General features: G+C 45.7%; 1 protein-coding gene across 1 annotated transcript in view; it reads right to left on the reverse strand.

Annotated features, from left to right (window-relative positions):
- LOC119163263 (uncharacterized) overlaps positions 1-21,904 on the reverse strand; it is a 46,896-nt gene that overhangs the window by 19,434 nt on the left and 5,558 nt on the right. Inside the window, exons 3-8 of the mRNA XM_075882145.1 lie at positions 20,163-20,585; positions 18,895-19,119; positions 17,803-18,102; positions 15,654-15,889; positions 13,575-13,675; positions 11,199-11,269 (exon numbers count right to left, since the gene is read on the reverse strand). Of these exons, the coding sequence (XP_075738260.1) occupies positions 11,199-11,269; positions 13,575-13,675; positions 15,654-15,889; positions 17,803-18,102; positions 18,895-19,119; positions 20,163-20,585 (1,356 nt within the window). The remainder of the gene's footprint in view (positions 1-11,198; positions 11,270-13,574; positions 13,676-15,653; positions 15,890-17,802; positions 18,103-18,894; positions 19,120-20,162; positions 20,586-21,904) is intronic.

A 21,904-nucleotide genomic window follows, 5' to 3' on the forward strand; every position in this document is an offset into this window, starting at 1 on the left:
TTCAAACTGTAAGTGAAGCGCCAAAATCGAACACTCATACCATCCTGTTTCTGCCTGCACTTCCTACCGTCAGCATGAAACGCCTTAACAGACAGTCTGTGTCGAGGTCTCTGGAAACGCTCGTGCCAAATGAGATCACGGACATAAGAGTGAACGCCAGAAAGAATATACTGGCTGTGGACGTTTTGCACGCAAGTGCGTTGGGCGTTCTGCGCAGTGTAACTGACTTGGACGGCAACCAGGTGCGCTCTCATGTTCCCTTGGGATGTGATGTAGTAACCGGCGTGATCTACGACATAGATGTGGCTATTTCCAATAATGACTTACAATTTCTTGTCAAGTCAACAACTGATACTCCAATTGTTGATGTCACCCGGCTAGGCAAGTCTCGCTGTGTGAAGATTGCGTTTAAGAGCACATCACTCCCCTCTCATGTGAAGGTGGGGTACTTCAGACATGCTGTGCGGCCTTTCATTCCAAAGCCTCTCCAGTGCCGTAAATGCATAAAACTTGGACATGTGAGCAGCGTCTGTGAGAATTCGGTGGTATGCCACCGCTGCGCCGAGCCCCATGAAGCGGATAAGTGCGTCGCAACTGTCAAGAAATGCTCTAATTGCAATGGATCCCATGAAGCCACATCGAAGGACTGCGCGCGGATTCAAAAGGAAATTGCCATTTTGAAGGAGATGGTGCGCGATCACTCATCTCATCGAGAAGCCGCAGCTAAAGTCAGAAGGCGTCGTTCACGTCGACGTCGGTCTTCAAGGACGCCCGCTACCTCCTCGACACGTTTGCCAGATCCCTCATCAGTACCACCTCCTTTGCCTCCCAGACCACATGCCGTGGGAAAGGCTGTAAAGGACAAAGCCAGTCAGCATACCCTAACTGCGACAGAGTGGCCTGCACTTCAAAGGGAAGCAGCATCAAGCGAACCGAAGGAGTTTCATGACGGCCAGTCCGCGATCCCGGTTCGAGATCTTTCCAACCAAGACAGGCAAGTGACTGCAATCGTGCAATCATTAATTGCCACGATTCGCACGCTACTGAGCAGCATACAATCTCCGTCTGCTAAGAGTGCACTGCAAATACTGGATGCACTGAATCCAGTTCTTGCTAACTTCGTATAAGCACAATGGCTCAACAAAATCTCATCTTCCGCACTGAAGTTAAAAGTGCGTCGATTTTTCAGTGGAATGCCAGAGGCATGAAGTCCCGTATCTCGGACTTTCGCCAATTTGTCCGGGCCAATCAATTCCCTATACTTGTCATATGTGAACCAAACGTATCAACGCCTTATAGATTGTCCGGTTATGAAGCTTTTTGTTCAGCCGCTTGCGAAGAACGAAGCAAAGTAATTGTTTACATTCGCACAGACTTGACTTATCTTTCGCACCCAATAAGTTCAAATGACGACAATCAGTACGTGTGTCTTCGTGTAAAGAAGAATGCAGTTTCGTTCACGCTTATTGGTGGATATATATCTCCGTCATCGCGATTTGACTGCGACAGATTAAAAGACATCCTAATGAGGACCGATGGGCCTTGGATCATCACCAATGACTTCAACGCCCATCACATGCTTTGGGGGAGCACTAGGATGAATGCCAGAGGCCGGAACATTGTTACATTCGCTTCCGATTACGACCTTTCCATCATGAACGATGGTACCCCCACGTATCTGCGGGGTCTCACGTATGGCAGTTGCCTTGACCTGACATTGGTGTCACGGTGCTTCTCTCACAAAGTTAAATGGTTTTGCGATATTGAGACCCATGGGAGTGATCACATACCCACCTACGTGACGATCGATGGTATCATAAAAAATTTCTCTTCCGGTGTTGTAATTGGCACTGACTGGTCGATGTTTACATCGCGTGTTGAGGACGCTTGCCAAGAAGGCCTCGCCTGCAGCCTGGAAAATACCATAGCGGAAGCTATGCAAGCGTCCAAATGTAAATTACCATTTTCGTCTAAAATAACACAGTTTGACATCGAACTGGAAAGATTACGAGCTATACGAAGGCGTGCTGAACGACGATACAGACGCACAAAATCAATTTACGATCTGAGGGAAGCAAGGCGGCTCCAGAAAAAGATTCAACGACGCATTTACAAGCTGGAGAGCGAACGCTGGAAAACATTCTGCGAATCTCTAGACCCTCATAAACCGCTGTCATATATCTGGAGAACAGTTCGTGGTCTTCGCTCCTCTCCGCAACAACGGCACCCTTTTAAAGCTTTGGCACTCCATCATGGAAAAACAGAACTCGAGGTGGCTGAAGAATTTTGCACGAGAGTTGCCGGGAATATTATGAACGAGAGCATCGACGCCGTGATCGTTCCTGAGACGCGATTACCAGAAATGGACATTCCATTCACCATGGAAGAACTGGAAGGTGCTTTAGTCGCTTCTAAGCGCATGTCATCACCAGGTCCTGATGGTATTACTTATAGTGCGTTGGGACACCTTGGACAAAAAGCCAGAAAAGAACTTTTAACATGCTTCAACAACTCCTGGCTCAGCGGCAGTGTTCCCCGAGAATGGAAAATAAGTCGATTAATACCACTTTTGAAATCGGGAAAATCACCATTGGACTTGACAGCGTATCGCCCTATTGCCCTCGCAAGCTGCCTCGGAAAAGTGATGGAAAGAATGGTTCTATTTCGTCTCGAGTGGTACTTGGAACGATACACCAAATACCCTTCTTGCATGGCAGGCTTTCGTCGGGGCCGCTCCTCCATCGACTGTGTGCTTGACTTATCGACATTTGTACAACAAGAAAAAAGTCGCAAGCGCATATCAGTGGCACTCTTTCTTGACGTGAAGGGTGCATATGATAATGTAGCTCACGATGCCATCCTCACTTCTCTCGCAGCAATGGGCATTGGTGGACGAATGTTTCATTGGATAAAAGATTATATAACTGGCAGGTGTTTCTTTGTGCAAACATATGAGGGTACAACTGCTGAACATTACACCTACTGCGGAGTACCTCAGGGAGGTGTTTTAAGCCCCACGTTGTTTAATGTTGCCCTCATTGGTCTGGTGAAGGTTCTGCCAAAGTCGGTGTGCCTATCCATATACGCCGATGATATTTGCCTCTGGAGTGCTGCAGTTACTCGCCCTCAGGTGCGTGCACGAATACAGCGGGCAGCAACCCTCACAACAGCCTACCTTCAGAAACAAGGCCTAACTATATCAACTGTGAAGTGCGCGTTGATGGCGTTTACACGCAAACCAATGACGCCATACCCTGTTTACATCAATGGACAGAGTGTCAAATATGCACGGACGCATCGTTTCCTGGGCATAATAATCGACAGAAGTCTTTCGTGGAGCCCGCATTGTGCGTACTTGAAGAAGAGACTGCTATCTATTGTGCATATAATGAAATTCATGTGCGGGAAAGCATGGGGAACTTCTGTGGCCTCCATGCTACAGCTGTACAGGGCCCTATTTCTGGGTCTATTGCGCTACAGCTTGCCGGTACTGACTAACACTTGCAAATCCAATACTCAGTCATTGGAGAGTTTGCAGGGTCAGGCACTGCGTATCTGCCTAGGACTGCCCCGATGCGCTTCCACTTATGCCACGGTCGTGCTTGCCAGGGACCATCCGGTCAGGACATATAGAGTTGTGGATTGCCTCAGAGCGCACATTCGACATGCTAGCCGTGTCCCCGACCACCACTTGGCCCTTCTACCCTCCAGAAGACCACGTGCTACGTTTTCAGACGTCATAGCCAAGCACCTAAACAGATCCATCTGGATATACGCCAGCTGCGAGAATGGCGTGTCCTTTGTGGTGCCTCGACCAGCCGCAAGTACGTCTAGAAATTCCGGGAATCAAAAAGAAAAGCAATCACTCCAGGGTAGCATTGAAGCAAGCAACACCGCTATTATTACATGAGTTGTACTTAGACCGAACGCAGATATACACTGATGGGTCCGTCTCGTCCAGCAGCTCATCAGGTGCCGCTGTAATTCCGGCTGCAGCAATGACAATCAAGTTTAAGTTGTCGCATATGACTACATCTACGGCATCAGAGCTTGCTGCTATAAGGGCTGCTTTACAATATCTCGTTCAAGAACGTCCAGGAAAATGGGTCATATTCTGTGATTCGAAGGCAGCGCTTCAGAGTTTGCAGTCTGCCATACGTAGGAGGAGTCATGACCAATTGGTACAAGAAATAAGACATTGCCATCATGAAGCTCTAGCACGAGGGCATGATATTATATATCAATGGCTGCCTGGACATATCGGTATTACCGGAAATCAATTAGCCGATGATGCAGCCCGCTCAGCCCATGAAGGAACCCGTGTAGTCCCGATTCCTCTATCAAGGAATGATGCAGCAAGACAACTTTACCTGCTGGCTCGAGATCTCACACGCACGTTCTGGTCGTCTACCAGCTTCCAAAGGTGTCAATTTTATGAACTGGATCCTTCGCTCAAGCTAAAACTACCATCACAACTTTCCCGCTCCGATGCGACACTGTTATGCCGCCTTTGGTTGGGTGTTGCATTTACAAAGGTGTACTCCTTCCGCATTGGTATGGCAGACACTCCTACATGCGACTACTGCGGAGCTGAAGAGACCATCGAACACGTCCTGTGCAGCTGCGCTTGCTACGACACACAGCGATGCCAACTCCGGATGGTTTTGAATCAACTTGACCCCGGACCATTTTGTGTGCAGAAGATACTAGGACCTTGGGCATCTGCCTCAGTTGCGCAGAAAGCAACTAAAGCACTGCTAATTTACCTAAAGTCAACAAACCTGAGCGACCGCCTGTAGACTGTGTGTGCTCCCCGAGTGTGCTCGTGATTGTGTGTACCTTCTCATCTCTCTGCAACCTCTTTTCTCCCCTTTATCCCTTCCCCAGTGCAGGGTAGCAAACCGGATGTGTGTCTGGTTAACCTCCCTGCCTTTCCTTGCATCTTTATCTCTCTCTCTCTGACACGTCATTTTCGATCACATAAGCGAGCTGTATCCCTCTACGGTCCGGCCTGTTTTCCCGCTTTGGTCACAGAAGCGCCACACTGAATTTTGCCCACCCTGAAGATTATGCCGTCTCCAAACAAAAGCCACTTACTATATTGCGTGTCTTGCCTTTCCACAACACCGTGTTTTTCTGCGCTTTTACATCATGGACAGCGTGCGTGCATCAGCGGGACATATATAGTGTCTTACAATAGCAAAATGTGAGCTAAGAATTAAAGAAAAGTTTATGCAGGAATGGCGAATGTCACTCGGCAGCAATGTAAGCTTTCAAGGGTTAAAAAAATTGAGGTGTACTTATTTCTTGACTGATTGATATGTAGGGTTTAACGTCCCAAAACCACATTACGAAAGACGCCATAGTGGAAGGCTCCGGTGATTTCGACCACCCGGGGTTCTTTAACGTGCACCCAAATCTGAGCACACGGGCATACATGTAGCATTTTCGCATCCATCGAAAATGCAGCCGCCTCAGCCCGGATTCGATCCCGCGACCTGCGGGTCAGCATCCGAATACCCTATATACCCACTAGACCACCGCGACGGGGCTGTACTTACTTCTTCAAACGTCAGTTCCTTCAAGATGAAACTGTGTTCCTTTTACTTCGGTATTCCGCATGTGTGGAACACGTCTGACTAAGCCACTTGCGCATGACCAAAGAGTCTCGGCAATAACTGCTAAAGCAGTATGACAAACTTGCATTTATGGCAATGCGTGTCCCCCCTCTCTTTCTGTCGCTGAGGATAAACTGAGAAAAAAAAAACATGTCGCAACAAACGACGGTATACACTGGTAACAAGAGGCAAAATCGCTTTAACAGCTTGCAAGGTACGTGCCGACGTGCAATCTCCAAGTAGGGAGGCCCGGAAGACGCCATGCTGCACCGAATTTTCACCTCGCGATAGCAACCACGTACCGGCCGCGGTGAATGAGACTGCGGTGCCCAACGAAGCTGCTTTCGGAGACGTTGCGCTGTAATGTCCTGCATAATGTATGCCGTGGGAGTCTGATGGAGAAGATGTGCCTATCACGAGCCGTGCACCAATTTCGCACGGAAACCACTCAACTAAAATATTCAGAGAGTGTGCTCTTGATTACGCCGCACAAGAGGATTTTTTTGTCCTCATTTATGGGAACACGCATATATATATATATATATATATATATATATATATATATATATATATATATATATATATATATATATATATATATATATATATATATATATATATATATATATATATATATATATATATATATATATATATGAGATATAACAGACAGTAATGCCAAGGAACGTACAGGGGAAATTACTAGAACCAATGGAATGTAAATAAGAAGAAAGAAAAGTGGATGAAAAAATAACCAGCCGTTAGCAGGCTGGTTATTTTTTCATCCACTTTTCTTTCTTCTTATTTACATTGCATTGGTTCTAGTAACTTCCCCTGTACATTCCTTGGCATTACTGTCTGTTATATCTCATTAATATTGTGTTAAAACACGGAAAAACGAGCCCTTAGGTATACACTTCTTTCCCTTGTATATATATATATATATATATATATATATATATATATATATATATATATATGATTCAAAAAAGAAATTATTTGATAATTGTTTACTCTACGTTTCGGCCGTGGCACGGCCGAAACGTAGCACGACCGAAACGTCAGGCCGTGCCACGGCCGAAACGTAGAGTAAACAATTATCAAATTTTCGTAAGTGTGCTCCTTTATTCTTACATATATATATATATATATATATATATACAAGGGAAAGAAGTGTATACCTAAGGGCTCGTTTTTCCGTGTTTTAACACAATATTAATGAGATATAACAGACAGTAATGCCAAGGAATGTACAGGGGAAGTTACTAGAACCAATGCAATGTAAATAAGAAGAAAGAAAAGTGGATGAAAAAATAACCAGCCTGCTGGTACTGTTACTGGGGTTATGAGCCTCTAGAGCAGTGGTTCACAGCAATGTATGCTTTGTAGACACCTTGGGGATTTTTGGCAGTGATGAGGAACCCCTCGGAGTGAGTAGGGGCTGTAATAAATTAATGGCAACATGTAGCGTGAAATGGGTGCCCTGTAGTTCTTCCCTGACAAAGACAGAATGGTCAAACTAAAAGGCCACACTAATTCAATCTCAACAGCTTATCAATAAGTTGCGTGCTCTGCTGCTGCATTCCACCTGTTTCTAGCGATGTTCGCTATTCAAGTATGCAAGCCCGGAAAGAGCATCTTTGCGTGAATATGTGGTAGAACGCAGAAACAAAAGCTTTAGAACCATCTCGTGGAAAAGGGGAACGTAAGTTAGCCCCGCCTTAGTTCAGAACTGTAAAGTGGTGAAGCATAACAAAAACATTATGGCACATTGGGTTATTGGTAACGAGCCCCAATAAGAGCTGAGTTGGGCAGCCTTCCTTACTTCTCTTAATTTTTCTTTCTCTCTTCATTCTTCTCTTTATTTATTGAAGATGGTTATTCTGGAACCTCCAAAAAATGGCTTCGCATAGACACGCTGTCCGCAGACTTCCGTTTGATAGCCATTGGTATAGATTTTGTTTGTGTCCTTCGCGCTTCCGGTTAACGTGCTCGGCTGTTGACGCAAAAGTCATGTGTTTGATTGCAGTCATGGTGATTGAATTTCAATGAAGGCGGAGTGGTAGAGGATTGTGTGCGTACGATGCCACTGCACGGTAAATAAAACCAGAGGGTTTAAATTTATGCGGTACCCTCCACCACTACTGCGTCCTTCATAAGCATATGGCGGTTTTGGGACATAAAACCCCAGATATTATTATTAGGTTCTGTCTGCAAATCTTTGCGAGTATTTATAAAAACGTATACGATGCCATTTAGAATATGCAGAGGCCCTATAATATTATCATTTTGAAGGGGGTTAATCTGTATAAAGCGATTAACTGCTGGCTTGAAATGCTTCTTCAGCGACCGAGAAAGAGTCATTTTCGAAAGTGTTCAAGTCAGGGATCACTTTGGAGCGAAAAATTGCTTTAATTAAGGAGCCCGATCAGTACTTGAACATGTCAATATCTCGAGTACACTTTTAGCGAACTAAATCTATTGCACTCGCAGCATGCCAACGCACACACCCGTCAGTGCCGGTGTGAAACACATGAAGTTGGCTAAAAACAGTATGATACCGTCAACAGAGAACCTCTGCCCGATTCTGTGTATTCTGTGAAAATTCGTTGCGAAGCGAACACGAAATTTCACCTCACGAAAGCCGCTTAGTGCATTATTGCACTTGTAGTTTGCCAGTTTCTGACGTAACGCCAACAACGTAGAACACACAACGAGATAAGAATATTCGGCCCTTTTTCAATGCTATACACATATTTTCTGACTTGACGATGCAAAACAAACGACTACGGAAATGCAAATGAGACTTTACGGTGGATACTAGCAGATCTAAGCTCGGCTTTATCATACATTCGACTGAAGGCAGGCTCGTTTTCGTCGACATGGCGAAAGAAGAAAAATTACGCTGATACAATCAGAAGGTCGAGCTCCTCATCTGGCACAAAGCTCGAGCGGAATGAACAAGTGAGTTCGTTGAATTTCTATGAATGAACACCCGTGAGCGAGAACGCTTCACTTATGCTGAACGCCTACAAGTTCGCACCAATGCCTCGTGGACGCTATTGATAAAATCGCACCACCTCTGAATATCGAAGGAGGGCGCGTGGCCAAGATTGAGTGCCTCATAAATATTGATTCGAGCAGCGCGAAAAAATGAGGAAGCTGTGTAAAGAACGGCGACCGAAGAGATTAACACACGCGGGCTCTTCCGCATCCCGCTCACGGCTCGAAATGCTTCCTGGCGTGCGAATGATAACTCGAGAAGCGCCGTGTGTCGGAATTGATTCTTTTTGTCGAACTCCCATTGGAGAAGAATGGCAATTTGGGCTAGTTGGTTTGAATTCATGGTAATAAGGGCTGCAGCGCGAGCACGAATGTGCTAGAAGAAACAGACGAAAGTCGAGGCACGGAAAGCAAAGAGGACAACACGAGCGCTGTGTCCACTGGAGACATTTAGAACATAGTCTCCCATTGGAGACTCGTCAGCGGCGTTGTGGAACTGAAACGCGTTCCCAATTATCGAATGTGTCGTCATCGATGACGACACTAATGGCACGTTCGGTGGTTGTCGTTTGAGAGCTATATCTAGCAGTATGTTGAAAGAGTGGAATTCAACAGTTTTAAAGCTCTACAACGAAGACAGCCATGTATGCAAGTCGTGCTCCTATTTGCTTGTCATCTAGTGGGCCGCGTACTTAAGTAGTAATGCTTGACGGGCGGCATCGGTGGCAATTTTTGAAAAGTTTTTTTAATGTAACTATAGACTTGGACAATTGGCTGTGAAAGTGATGTCGCGTGCCACACAAGAGCGACAGGCAGTTACTGACTGTGTGTGTGTGCTGTGTTAATGCGACAGCGTTAAAGAGCTCGTTTCGCAGAAATTCCGGTATAGGCGTCGTTGCTTGTGAATGAAAAATCACCTCGTGTGTGACTAAAAAAAATTGAGAAAGGTGCAAATAAGGTAAATAATAAATTTTTCTGGTTCCGAGTGAGGATCGAACCCAGGTCTTTTGCGAGGCTAACAGGTGTTCTACCACACAACCATGCACCTGCTTGTAAGAATTGTTAAAGTAATTTCCTCTGCTTGGAAATGCAGTAAAAATAACGTTCACGCTTTACAAACACGCGCGTACTGTATACGGGCTTCACAATACAACATCCTGGCGCCGCCATGGTGGAATAGTGGCTAAGGTACTCGGCTGCTGACCCGCAGGTCACGGGTTCGAATCCCGGCTGCGGCGGCTGCATTTCCGATGGAGGCGGAAATGTTATAGGCCCGTGGGCTCAGATTTGGGTGCACGTTGAAGAACATACACCAGGTGGTCGAAATTTCCGGAGCCCTCCACTACGGCATCTCTCATAATCTAATAGTGGTTCTGGGACAAGCCCCACATATCAATCAATCAATCAATCAATCAATCAATCAATCAATACAACATCCTGCATCGCAGTAATATTGCGTGGTACAAGTTCACATTGCCATCGGGTGTCAGAAGATGTGATTATCGTAACTACTTCGTGGTATAAAGCCGGCCTTTCATTACAACGTGCACACACATCTATGTGCGTTTAAGTCGGTGTAGTGGGTGCATATCAAGTTCGAAAACATTTCATGCACGTAATTGCTTATGGCTTAAAGCATGCTACCCATTACACAGAATGCAGGCACTGACACAAGCCACTTTCAACTTTATCTGTCACACTGTAGTAATTTACAATGCCAACTTCGCAAGCAACATCACACTTTTAAAAAGTATGCACAAAGTTGTTGACAGGATATCGCAATATCGTTCAACTTTTAAAGGCGAAGCCTAAGGATCCCCCATTTTTTATCTTTACCAATAAAGTAAATAGTGGAGTTTCGCTGTGTGTTAGCAACGGCTACTTTTTTAACAATTTAGTTGTAAGGATATTTAGAATAATTTTCGTAACTATTACGTTGTTTGAGTCGTGCGAAATATAGAAGGGTACAGTGAAATTACATTTTCAATGCCCTAGGGGCTCAAAGCAGTTAGTAAACGCAAAAGTGCTCGTTACACTAAGTGCGAATGTGGAAAAGTATCTCTTGCAATACCGTAGGCCACATATATAATGATACCTTGCAAGTGATCGTTGATTAGGCACGAATTCGTCTATCCCTGTCATAATGTTCATGAATATATAATTTAGAAATATAACGTTCGTACGAATGCGAGGGATTAGCTTTGCGTATGTGCCCACTGACCCTATCAGTTTCAAATGAAAGATAGTGCACTAACGAGGTGCAGGGAAAAAAATTGTGCCCACCGACAACCCTGTTGACGGGCAGATCACGTGAAAGAGAAGGGGCATATTCAAGGACAGTAAAGAGACAGGAAGCAAGGGTAGTGGAGAATTCAGGGTGAGAACAGTTGAAGAAAACGCAGAGTTAGTTGCATAGGAGGGCGCAGGATTCCTAATCAGGGGGGAGGGGGCCGTTTATCGGGCGCCCATCCTCTCTCTTAATCATTGTAGGGAGCAGACATTGCACCCCCCTTCCCCCTTGTGCGGACGTCTATGGTTAGTTGTCATAGACGTATGACATATATACGTAAGACGTACCGAATTGAGGAAGTTTCCCGCCACCAGAATCATGTAGAGGACTTCATGCAGGGCTTTGCAGTCTTGTATTTCTGCGCAGCCAAACAAAAAAAAAACAAAGCTGTCATGTTTCAAGAGTTAACTTGACTAGGGTTCGGTGACGTTATTGTTGTGCCACCTATCGTCGGCGACAACGATGGCCTGCCGTAACTGAATGGTAAATAGAGAAAAAAAATATATCTTGCGAAACAAGTTTGTCTCCAAAAATGACTCCTGGTTATAGGCAGCATAAACCCACCGAAGCGTTCTGGTAAAATTACAATATCATGCTTCAAACGGCGGGGCCCTCCAGAGTATATTTAAATTACAATGGGGCCCCATGTGCTTCAAACGGATGTTGTCCAATTTTCGCGGGAAGCCACATGCATAGTTGTGCGAAGCTTATACTTTACCGGAATGTCCCAGTGGGGAGTCGTTTTTGAGAACCAGATTTATTCATGATATGACTTTTTTTTTTCTCGCCTGCTTCTCGTTCAGTTATGACAGGACGCCATTGCCGCCGCTCAGAGATGGCGCCGCGTACAGATCTATTCAAATCCTGGGAATGACGCAAACCGACATTTCGCAGTATATACAGAGCGCCAGCGCAACACCATAGGTGATTAAGAATAAAATGTAATGCAGACAAAATGGTTGCACTTGTGGTTCTGTTCTAAACGTTTGAACTGCGTATATCTTAGGCTACAAAAGTCATGATGTATGCTGATCATACGGAAGCGCACATTCGCCCGTAATAATATGTGATGCATTTCGCACGAGCTTTTCGAAATATCACAATGTATACTTACTTCTACTTTTTCGAAGCTTTTGCCCAACAGAAAATACCTCGACAAGATGTAAGACAAATGTGCGAAAAGTTGCAGATAAAAAAACTCGGTTTCCGCGATGGTCCAATACTTTATAACCTTCGCACCAAGTCCAAACATTCTCTTTGGCAGGCTCATTACATTATATTTATCAATAAATATGGCCTGCTTTGCTCCGTAGCACTCAGCATCATTATTTCAAGTTCTATTCTATTAGTAATGAACAAAGGTAGTATTGCATTGCAATAGGAATGAAATTGCTTCAACACTCCTTTGAAGGCCAACGGCATTTCAGACAAATATTGACTCTACTACATAGTGTGTGTGTTTCGCTCTCGAACCTAAAAAAATGTCAACCCAATACATTAATGATTTTTTTTACAATGAGGACTATTACACATAGAGCAGAGCTGTCACAATTTTTTTTATCTTCAGGCATCAGTTAATGTAAAATTATTTGATTACCTAATTAACAAACTGAAAAGAAATAGCTGTAACCAGCAAGCGGTCACAGTATTCCTCTCTTATACTCGGCTTTGTCTGAGTAAAAAATTGTGCACTTATACCAGAAAATATTTTAATTACTCCTACTTTTTTAAAAGTTTGACAACATAGTTTCACGCAAAATGAGTTTTGAAAAATTTATATCAACTATCATGCAACTGCGAAATACGGCCCGTTCGCTTTGTAAATCTACAAGTCGCCCACTCGTGAATGTTACTATAATACGGGCCACTTTCTCTTTGTTTCAGGTAAATTTGGCCAGCCCCGGTAGCCTGGTGGTTATGAGGCTCGAATGCCGACTGCGGCGGCCGCACTTCGATGGACGCAAGAGGCTTGGCGCCCGTGTGTTTAGGTGCGCGTTAAAGAACACGACGTGGTGGAAATCTTCGGAGCAATCCACCGGCATCCCTCATAATCATATCGGCGTTCCTGAACGTAAAACCTCAACAGTTATTATCATTACTTTCTCCTCATTTCATTCAACGTTCCTACACTCCCCCTGTGTTTGCCAAGCGCTGCTCTTGGCACGAACGGGAACGCTCACGTTTCTGAAATCGCAATCTATTCTTCGACTTGCGTGCGCACCAGAAGCTGAAGCAGAAACAGCCAGGCGATAACCCATGCCTCCAACATGAAGCGTCCGAAAACCGCTGCTGCGTCACTTGTGATGGCCAGGTCACTGTACGCTTTAGATGATTATGGATCGCTGACCCCGGCGCTGACGTGGTAAGGCCAAAAATGTTCGCCGGTGGTGCGTTTATGTTTACTTTAGTCCCGTGCATCGCGCAAGTTTTTCTTAACCAATCGTTTTTTGGGGCATTTTCTTACTTCGAGCCGGCTCGCCGAGACCGACAGAAGAGATCGATCCCTCCCACGGATGCAGTCTTCGTTGCAGTACAGAATTCGCAGGGGGATACGGATTCGACATTAGTTCCGATTGATAACGGAGTTAAGCCATCGTGGTATATTTTTGCGTTAATGTTGAAAAGAAAACGCCGCGAATGAGCTAATAGAAAGAGTGTGCAACCTTTGGCAGCGTTTCTGAGGCAGGTCATGGAGGTCTCGAGGGAGGCGACGATAGTGGGGAGTTCCTCTTGAAGGAGCAGGCTCTCCACACGCAGTCGATAGCTGAGAACACAACGCACAGCAACAACATTTTCAACCACGCAATAACACAAAACAATAGCGTTTACGCAATCACACTAACAGAACACCAACACAAACGAACTAACAATCCCAATAACACCCTTTGGAGTATTCCGCTCAACATCGCTAATAAATTTTGTCTTTGTATATTAACCATTGTAATTAAATACGCGGCTAATACGCGGTTAATTAAACATTTGCTCCTGTTTATCTGCTGTTATATGTCACGTCCGCTAATTGATAATATTGCGAAATTACCATGTTGCGACTATTTCTTATTGTAATTAATGTCATCATGCACAGGAGGCCTTATATAAGTTTCCAACCACAGAACATCATTCTTCTTACATACATACCATGCAGTCATCACCCTTTAATAACACAAATAAACGTATCCTCATTATGAAAGGTACGAGACAAGTAAAAAAATTAAAAAAAGATTACCTCTGGGAAACTTACAAGACTTCCTACGCAAACGTAAAGCAGTTTTTTTTTTCTATAACTGTCAGTCTGCAAATATAGTTCAAGTTTCATGTTTCCTAAAAATTCACCGCAATGGACCAAATTTAGTACATATGCAATAGTTGTGTCGTTGAGCTAGCTAGAGATCGCGGAACATTTAAATATGGAAGAAAAGACAGCACGGTGCACGGCACGGTTGATGCCCAATATACTCGGCGCACAGTCCAGTCCTGCTCTGAGATTACATCCAAAGTTCGCAGAATACCAACCCTAACTGAATGATCTTGAAAGAGTGGAGGACATCGCCGCAACATTGCTTCAAAGCTTCAAAAGAAAACTCGCAAAGTGTTTTCAGAAGCGTAGAGGCGGGACAGGTGAAAATATCTCTTTAATAGGCTGTAAGCCGATATATCTTTGTTTCAACTCCATGGAAAAGTATCTGCACTGATGCGATGTCGTTGCTTATAACTGCATCATTTCACTCCCAGGAATGTGCGTTGGTGACCTCGGATGTATGCACAACGCATGCATGCATCCGATCAATCTGCACATGCATGAACACACTATAGTACTGGTCCCTCCTTGTGTTAACATGTCCCACGCATGCTAAACTGGCAAACATCGTGCAGTTTAGAGGTGTCATGAGGTACTCCTTTTCCAACTCAACAGTCTGTAACTTCTATCTCTGTAACGATGAATCATGTTGCTATGAAAGCATTGTTGCTACAGCGACTACTATATATACGAGCTTTCACTGGCGCGAGGGAACCGCAATCCCGCAATGATAACTGAGGCGTGAAGAACGCCCTTCACCCGTGTTTCTGTTGCATCACAAATGATAATATCATCACTTGCTTAGCGCAATCATTCATACCATGTAGTGGTGTATCCCATATAGTTTCCTATAATTAAACTAGAGGGGACTCTGGTGCTGGGATCTATGTGGGCTGCAACACACGGTAAAAAGAAAAAAAGTGCCGCCATATCCACGAAGTGAATGATGATGAGTGGGCGAAGCTCTGGAGGAAAACCTGGTAAACCATGAATCTTCCGTACATTTTGCCTACTCGATTTTATTACAATGCTCCCCCTAGCGTACGTCGCCGCACTAAATCGAACGATTGCCTTCCACCAATGACACGTGCCATATGTGACATCATTCCTATTTTATAACATATCGCATCTTTCATCATCAACTACAAGTACCACCGTCTAGTTTATAACATCTTGCATCTTTTCATCATCAGCTACAGGTCCCGCCATCTAGTGAGCACTGAAAGAACTAAACGAGAGGTGGCTACATGCAGGAGACGGTGCCGCCATCTAGTGAACACTGCAAGAACTAAACGAGAGGAGGCGACATACGTGAGACGGTACCGCCATCTAGTGGACACTGCAAGAACTAAACGAGAGGTGGCTACATACAGGGGACGCACAGCCCACGCCTTAAGGAGCTTCGCCCCTAAAAAAAAGAAAGAAGACGTGGTTGCGTGCTCACTCCGGGAGTCGCAGTATCCTGGCGAGGAATGCCTCAGGTGGCGCCAGCTGTCCCGGTTCGCGCTCCAGCAGCGCCCTCTCGAGCGCGGTCGCCGACTCCGGCGCCGGGAGCAGCGCCTGCAGCGCACGCAGCTTATCGGCGCCCAGGCTGCCTCCGCCGCTTCCTCCGCGGCGCAACACGTCGAGAAGCTGAGCCTCGTCCGCCTGGCCGCGTAGTTGTTTCAGGAAGATGCCCACCTGCGAAACAGTCACAATCAAATCATTAGCCTCCCTAAAAGACGAACAAGCCATCAGGCATAGAGAGAGAGAGAGAGAGTTGGTGGAAAGACAGGATAGTTAACCAGGCAGAGCCTCTCTGGCTAGCCTGCAGTGGGAAAACAGGACTGGATGATGATGATGATGACGATGATGATGATTATGAGGAGGAGGAGGAGGAGGAGGAGGAGGAGGAGGAGGGCGAGGATGTTGCGTTTCACACCGACCCGCGCACTAGAGGATCGTCGCAAGCGCTCGCGTATAGATATGTACGTCTCGAGAAACTCTGGGACGCTTCTGTATAGCCTCGAAACAAAAGTTCTTTTCGAGAAGTGCCAAGATCCCATTTGCAAAAGGCGTCGCGAAACGATAAGAGATTCGCTCAAGGTAGCGCCACAGGTTTGAGAAAGAGGCCCGATATAACAATAGGGATGTTGACGCTGACATGCAACTGAGGGCTCCTTGCTGGCAGCTAACACAGTTTATCGCTTGCACCATTCAGTCTTACAGAGGGTATTCGTGCCGAGCAAAGCAGCTTTCTCGAAGCCTACATATTATACTGCATCCAATATTTTCAAAACAAGTCGCAGCGTATGTACTGCCGGGAAAGTTAGGTCCTCAGAGCTCCCGAGGCGTCGCCGAAAATGATGTGGAAGAAAGGAAAAAGAGGCAAAAAACTGATAAAATGAACAGTACATGATGGTAGTTGCCCTTCTTTCGTCATTTATATGTAGATTTTATTACACTTAAGCAATGCAGTAATTTCTGATTATTAGATAACATATAGTCATATAATATCTGAGGTTTCACGTCAAAAACACGATATGCTTACGAGGGAAGCTGAAGCGGGCGACCCTGGAAATTTCGAACACCTGTTTTTCAACGTCAATCACACCGCGCAGTACACATGGGTATCTACCATTTCGCCTTCATCGATGTGCGGCGATCGGCAACCAAACATACTGGCGGCCAAAGGCTCCGACTGAACCCGTGACCTTTGGGGTCAGGAGCCGAACGCCGAATAACCGCTACATCACCGCGGCGGACTGTGAGCGAAGTGAAGCTGAAAGCATTTCAGCGCAAGGCGAATTTGGCGTTTCATTTTGTGAGGGAAGGAATTATTGTATATTCTAGCGCACGCAGGCACTCTCTTTGCCCAAGGGTGTGTGACTTCTTCGTTACGGGTAACCGTAACTTACAGCGAAGCCCTAGCTGGTCCTTCCGGTTTTGTGACGTCATCAACGCCTTGTATTGGCTATCTGGATTTGTTTGTATGCTCATACTTCCCAAAAACTGCTTTATTATTATTATTATTATTATTATTATTATTATTATTATTATTATTATTATTATTATTATTATTATTATTATTATTATTAGTGAACTATCTCCCCGAAGGAAACCATGATTGGCTGTGAGGCAGCAGCGGTGCGCACGCCGTTGACCCGGCTGAAACGGGCGTCGACGCGGGTGCCGGAAAAAAGTTTGAAGTGAAACTCGATGTAGCCTTTACTCGAGTAAACCTTTGATTTAAACGCAAATACATGTGAGTAGGGTTGGGTTTCGTGTAAGTTTCGTCGCAAATAAACGAGCCGAAAAAGTGTTTCCACTTGACGTGCGGTCGAGCGTTGCGTGCTGTGGAGAGGGTGAAGGGAGAGAGAAGTGTGCCGCGAGTGGGCGAAGTAGCAACACCACATATAGTGTGTTGGCAGAAGCCGGCAGTTGCTGCGGGTGAGGGAGAGTGACGTCAACGCGCAGCTTCGACTAGACCTACTTGGCATCGTTCCAACAACTGCGGCGAGGGGAACGCGGTGCGGCGCGTTATCACGGAGACACGGACGGACAGCGTTACACAGGCTATAGTCAAAGAGCTGCTTCGCATCTAACAATCTGACCTGCAGGCTCCTCTGCGCGTCGAGTATCCTGAGCGGTGCTTCGTCTCCCGAACGACCGGATGCAGGATCACGTGGTCCGCGGCCCTCGCTGCCGCTGCCCGCACCTCCGCCGCCTCCGGTCCATCCGGAGTTGGAACCGGCTCCTGCAGAGCCTGTGGCGTGATGTGCCGAGGTCGCGGGCTGCGATGGCTGGTGCTGACAGAACAGACCCTCGAGGTGCGCGAAGTCGAGCGGGGATTCCCCTCCGGTGTGGCTCTCGGCGATGCGCCGCCACAGGCTCTTGCGGCCGCCGGCGAGCACCTGCGTAAGTGCAGGACACGCATAACGGGAAACAGGGCATGATAAGTTAGCCCTCAAGTGACATGCATCATCATCAACATCCTTATAATAATAATAATAATAATAATAATAATAATAATAATAATAATAATAATAATAATAATAATAATAATAATTATGATCAGTCTGTAGACACAAGAGCAAGTTTGCACTTCTAAATCGACGAAGTGGAACTTGAGCAAAGAAGCAGCACAACGCAGATGCGCACAAGTGCTTTATATGCTCAAAACGCGACCATTTCATGGCGCTGAAATTGTAGTTCGTCAAATGAAACATCATTTGTTAATAAAATAAAAGGGAACATTGAGGAAGGAAGCAGCAAATAGACAAATATGTGTACTGTTAAGAGGGAGACGATATTTAATAGCCCACGCGAACTGAATATAATAGCTCATGCAAATTGAAGATGACAAAAAAACAAAAACAAGTTGGCACGAAGGTAAGCAAGTTACGTGACTATAAGTGCGTATATATATATTTACGCCGAACACTCTATCGTCGTGCTCGAGAATCAATCTTAACATTTCTGTAATATAACAGAAGGTGTGAGCACGGTTGGAGTCAATATCGCAACGCCGTTGTCTTTATACATTCGAATAATGATCGATCCGTTCAGATCTGCGTCAAGTCTAAATGATCCATCCTTTCCCGCGTCCTGGGGAAGGAACTCGCTTCTCTTTTCACGTGTTCCAAATTCAAGTACTATTCGATGCTAAAGTTGTCGAAGTGGAACGGCTGAGCGGAGAGACGCACCTTGTGCGCGGGTATCTTGTTCCAATTGAGAGTGCGCATCTTGGTGCCCGGTTGGGGCCACGACTGCACCAGGCACGGCGCCGGCTCCGACTGCTGAGGTGCCGACGGCAGTGCGGGAGCCATCGGAGGCGGTGGAGCCGTCGGCAGCGGTGGCGGCGGTGGAGGTGGAGGTCCCGACAGGTTCGGACCTGGCGGCGGTGCGAAGCTGACCGGTGCCGTTGGTGCCTGCCAAGGACCAGGGAACGATTAAAGTTTGTTTGAATCGGCATGTAACAGTAGCACACAAAAAGCCTGAGAGTCCATGTATATTGATACTTCATAGAATATGTTGAGTATAGTCTCACGTGCAATATGGTATAATTTTAACATTGTGCAAACATTTTTGTTAGGCCATTTAGACCAGTGCTATACCTGTCTCTGTTTTACAGAGCTCCCGCATATCTAAGCGCTATTATACATTAGCTTTAGGCGGAACTACACATCCTTGCTACGCTTTGTTTGTCTGAGAAGCAGCCAGCACCTCCTACGCAATAAATATTTTGAATAATACTAGTCAATGAACACTGCAAAACTGGATGTAATCATGTAAGCAAATAAAAGTTGTACAATGTAGAGAAGTTCGACAGCAGCAAAAGGATGAACTCACAGCCAACAACAGACGCTTAAAGAGTAACCGTTATAACTGAGGATGAGAAATTCTATGATCTACAATAGAGTGGTGTGCACGCGTCATCTTGTGAGCTATTACAGAAGAATCATCTGATTAAGTTGGTTAATAATCTCGGGAATGGGAACTAGTCAAAAGGCAAAACACAGCAGAGGAGAGAAGTGACACACACGATTTGATACACTTCTCTGAGCGTCGATTTTTGCCTAAAGTTCCCAAACAAAAAAATGCTGTTACGAGGGAATGCAATCACGTGCAAAAAAGATGCATACAGAACTCGCAGAAAACACTGTTTCATATTGACAAAGTTGTTCACCACATATTTATTTGAAGCACAGCCAGTGTCAGTCCGCGTTCCACGTACATCTTCCATCTAAGGGGCTCAGTCATTGTTTCGTCCTTCCGCTATGCGAAGGGGTGGTAGGGTTGGCCTGATTGATGCTGGATTGTCTGATATTTTACGTGGACAAGAGAAATATAGGAACGGCAGCAAAGGTTTTCAAAATCATTTAAAAGCTTCCCGTTTGGTGAAATCATCGCGACCAGTACGAGGCAAGCACTACAGAACGCGAGGTCGAGCAGTCCAGCGTGTGGTGCTTGCCTTGGTTTCTGCGGAAGCTGACTCGTGGCAACGGCAGCTGCAGCATCTCCGGTTGTTGCCACCGCTGTCAGCGGGCGATGAGGAAACAGCGACCGTCGTCGGTGTGCTGGTTTGCGTGTCAGCAGCGGTTGTCGTGGCGACTGCCTTGGCAGGAATGGCAGTCGTGGCTGCGGGTCCCGTACCGCATCGGTCCAGGGCTTCGAGGCTGGTCTGGCTGTGCTTGGTTTGTCGGACGGGCGTATCCCAGGCGTCGTCGGCCAGAAGACGTTGCAGGGCACGCAGCAGGTACGCCTCGCGCTTACCACTGCCGGAGGCCCTCGTCGAAAGCGCCGTCCAGGCCTGCTGCAACGTCTCCGGGGGACCCGACGTACCTGACGGCCATCCGCTCTCTTCGGGAGGAGGGGACGTCAGGCCTGCGGGAACCTGAAGAAGAGCAAGAAGCACCGATATGTGGCAATGGTCCTACCTCTGCCTTTTTTTTTTTGCTTTCGTGTATACAGGAATGAGGGATTTCATTACAATTGCCTTCTGCCCTCTAGTTCATACTTATACTTACTTTCCTAGCATGCTACAAGTGCGGGTAGTATTAACCTGAATTTCTGGGATTAGTTTTGTCACTAGATGGACCAAACTTACGGAACTTTGCTAATGATATGTTTTACATCGCCATTGGCTCAAATATTTCCTTGCGGAAATTTTTAGTGTGGGATGAGTTTGTGAATGCGGGCCATGGTTAATATGCACATTCTTGTCACTACCGATATAGTTAGTAGTACTACTATTTTTCTCGTTACCTGGTTTTTTCGGGTGATAAAAGCCTGGAATTCAGTCTTTCTGGTACAGGTATATTGTGACGCCTTACTATCATGGTGAGTCATGAGCGAATCTCTCTGAACGTTTGTGCGTATGTGTGACAGTGTCTTGCATGCATTAGTGAGCTCGTCTGTATGTTTTCTGCTTGGCAACTTAGGCATAACAAAAATAGCGCGGTGAGCATTTATGTTCTCGTAGGTCTTTATGGACTAAAAAATGAGTTCAGGTAGCAAGCGAAGATGCATATACGTTGAAAAATGTGCACTGAAATGAATTACATCACCGTCACTATTTGATTTTCATCGCTACATATTCCTGTAATGTGTACCACTGCTGTCATACTTTTCGATTAACTACTTTTTTGTGGACAAGACAAATAAGAAATGTTCGTGCCTTTGTAGCAGGGCCGGAGAGAAGCAACAGTTCGGACGCTGAGTATTTATGCGAGTGCTCAAGCTGCTACTTATGGGGTCATCACCCAAGCTTTGGAACTTGAAAATGGCGCTCCATTCATAGTAATAAAAAAAATTAAATGTTACTTAGTTTAATTTCAGAGCAGTTTGCATTGAAGAAAATTTGGTGAAAACAAAATGGTAGTTATGTTAATTAGCCTGGCTTACTCTTGAAACAATGTAGGAGTACAAGGAATGATTTATTCAATCATTTTGATTGATTTGTGGTGTTTAACGTCCCAAAACCACCATATGATTACGAGAGACGCCGTAGTAGAGGGCTCCGGAAATTTCAACCACCTAGGGTTTAACGTGCGCCCATATCTGAGCACACGGGCCTACAGCATTTTCACCTCCATCGAAAATGCAGCCGCCGCCGCCGGGATTCGACACCGCGACCTGCGTGTCAGCAGCCGAGTACCTTAACTTCTAGACCACCGCGGTGGAGCGTACAAGGGTAGGCGTGGGTACAAGGGT

Source organism: Rhipicephalus microplus, chromosome 2, assembly GCF_043290135.1.
Source record: "Rhipicephalus microplus isolate Deutch F79 chromosome 2, USDA_Rmic, whole genome shotgun sequence".
NCBI classification, from domain to species: Eukaryota; Metazoa; Arthropoda; class Arachnida; order Ixodida; family Ixodidae; genus Rhipicephalus; species Rhipicephalus microplus.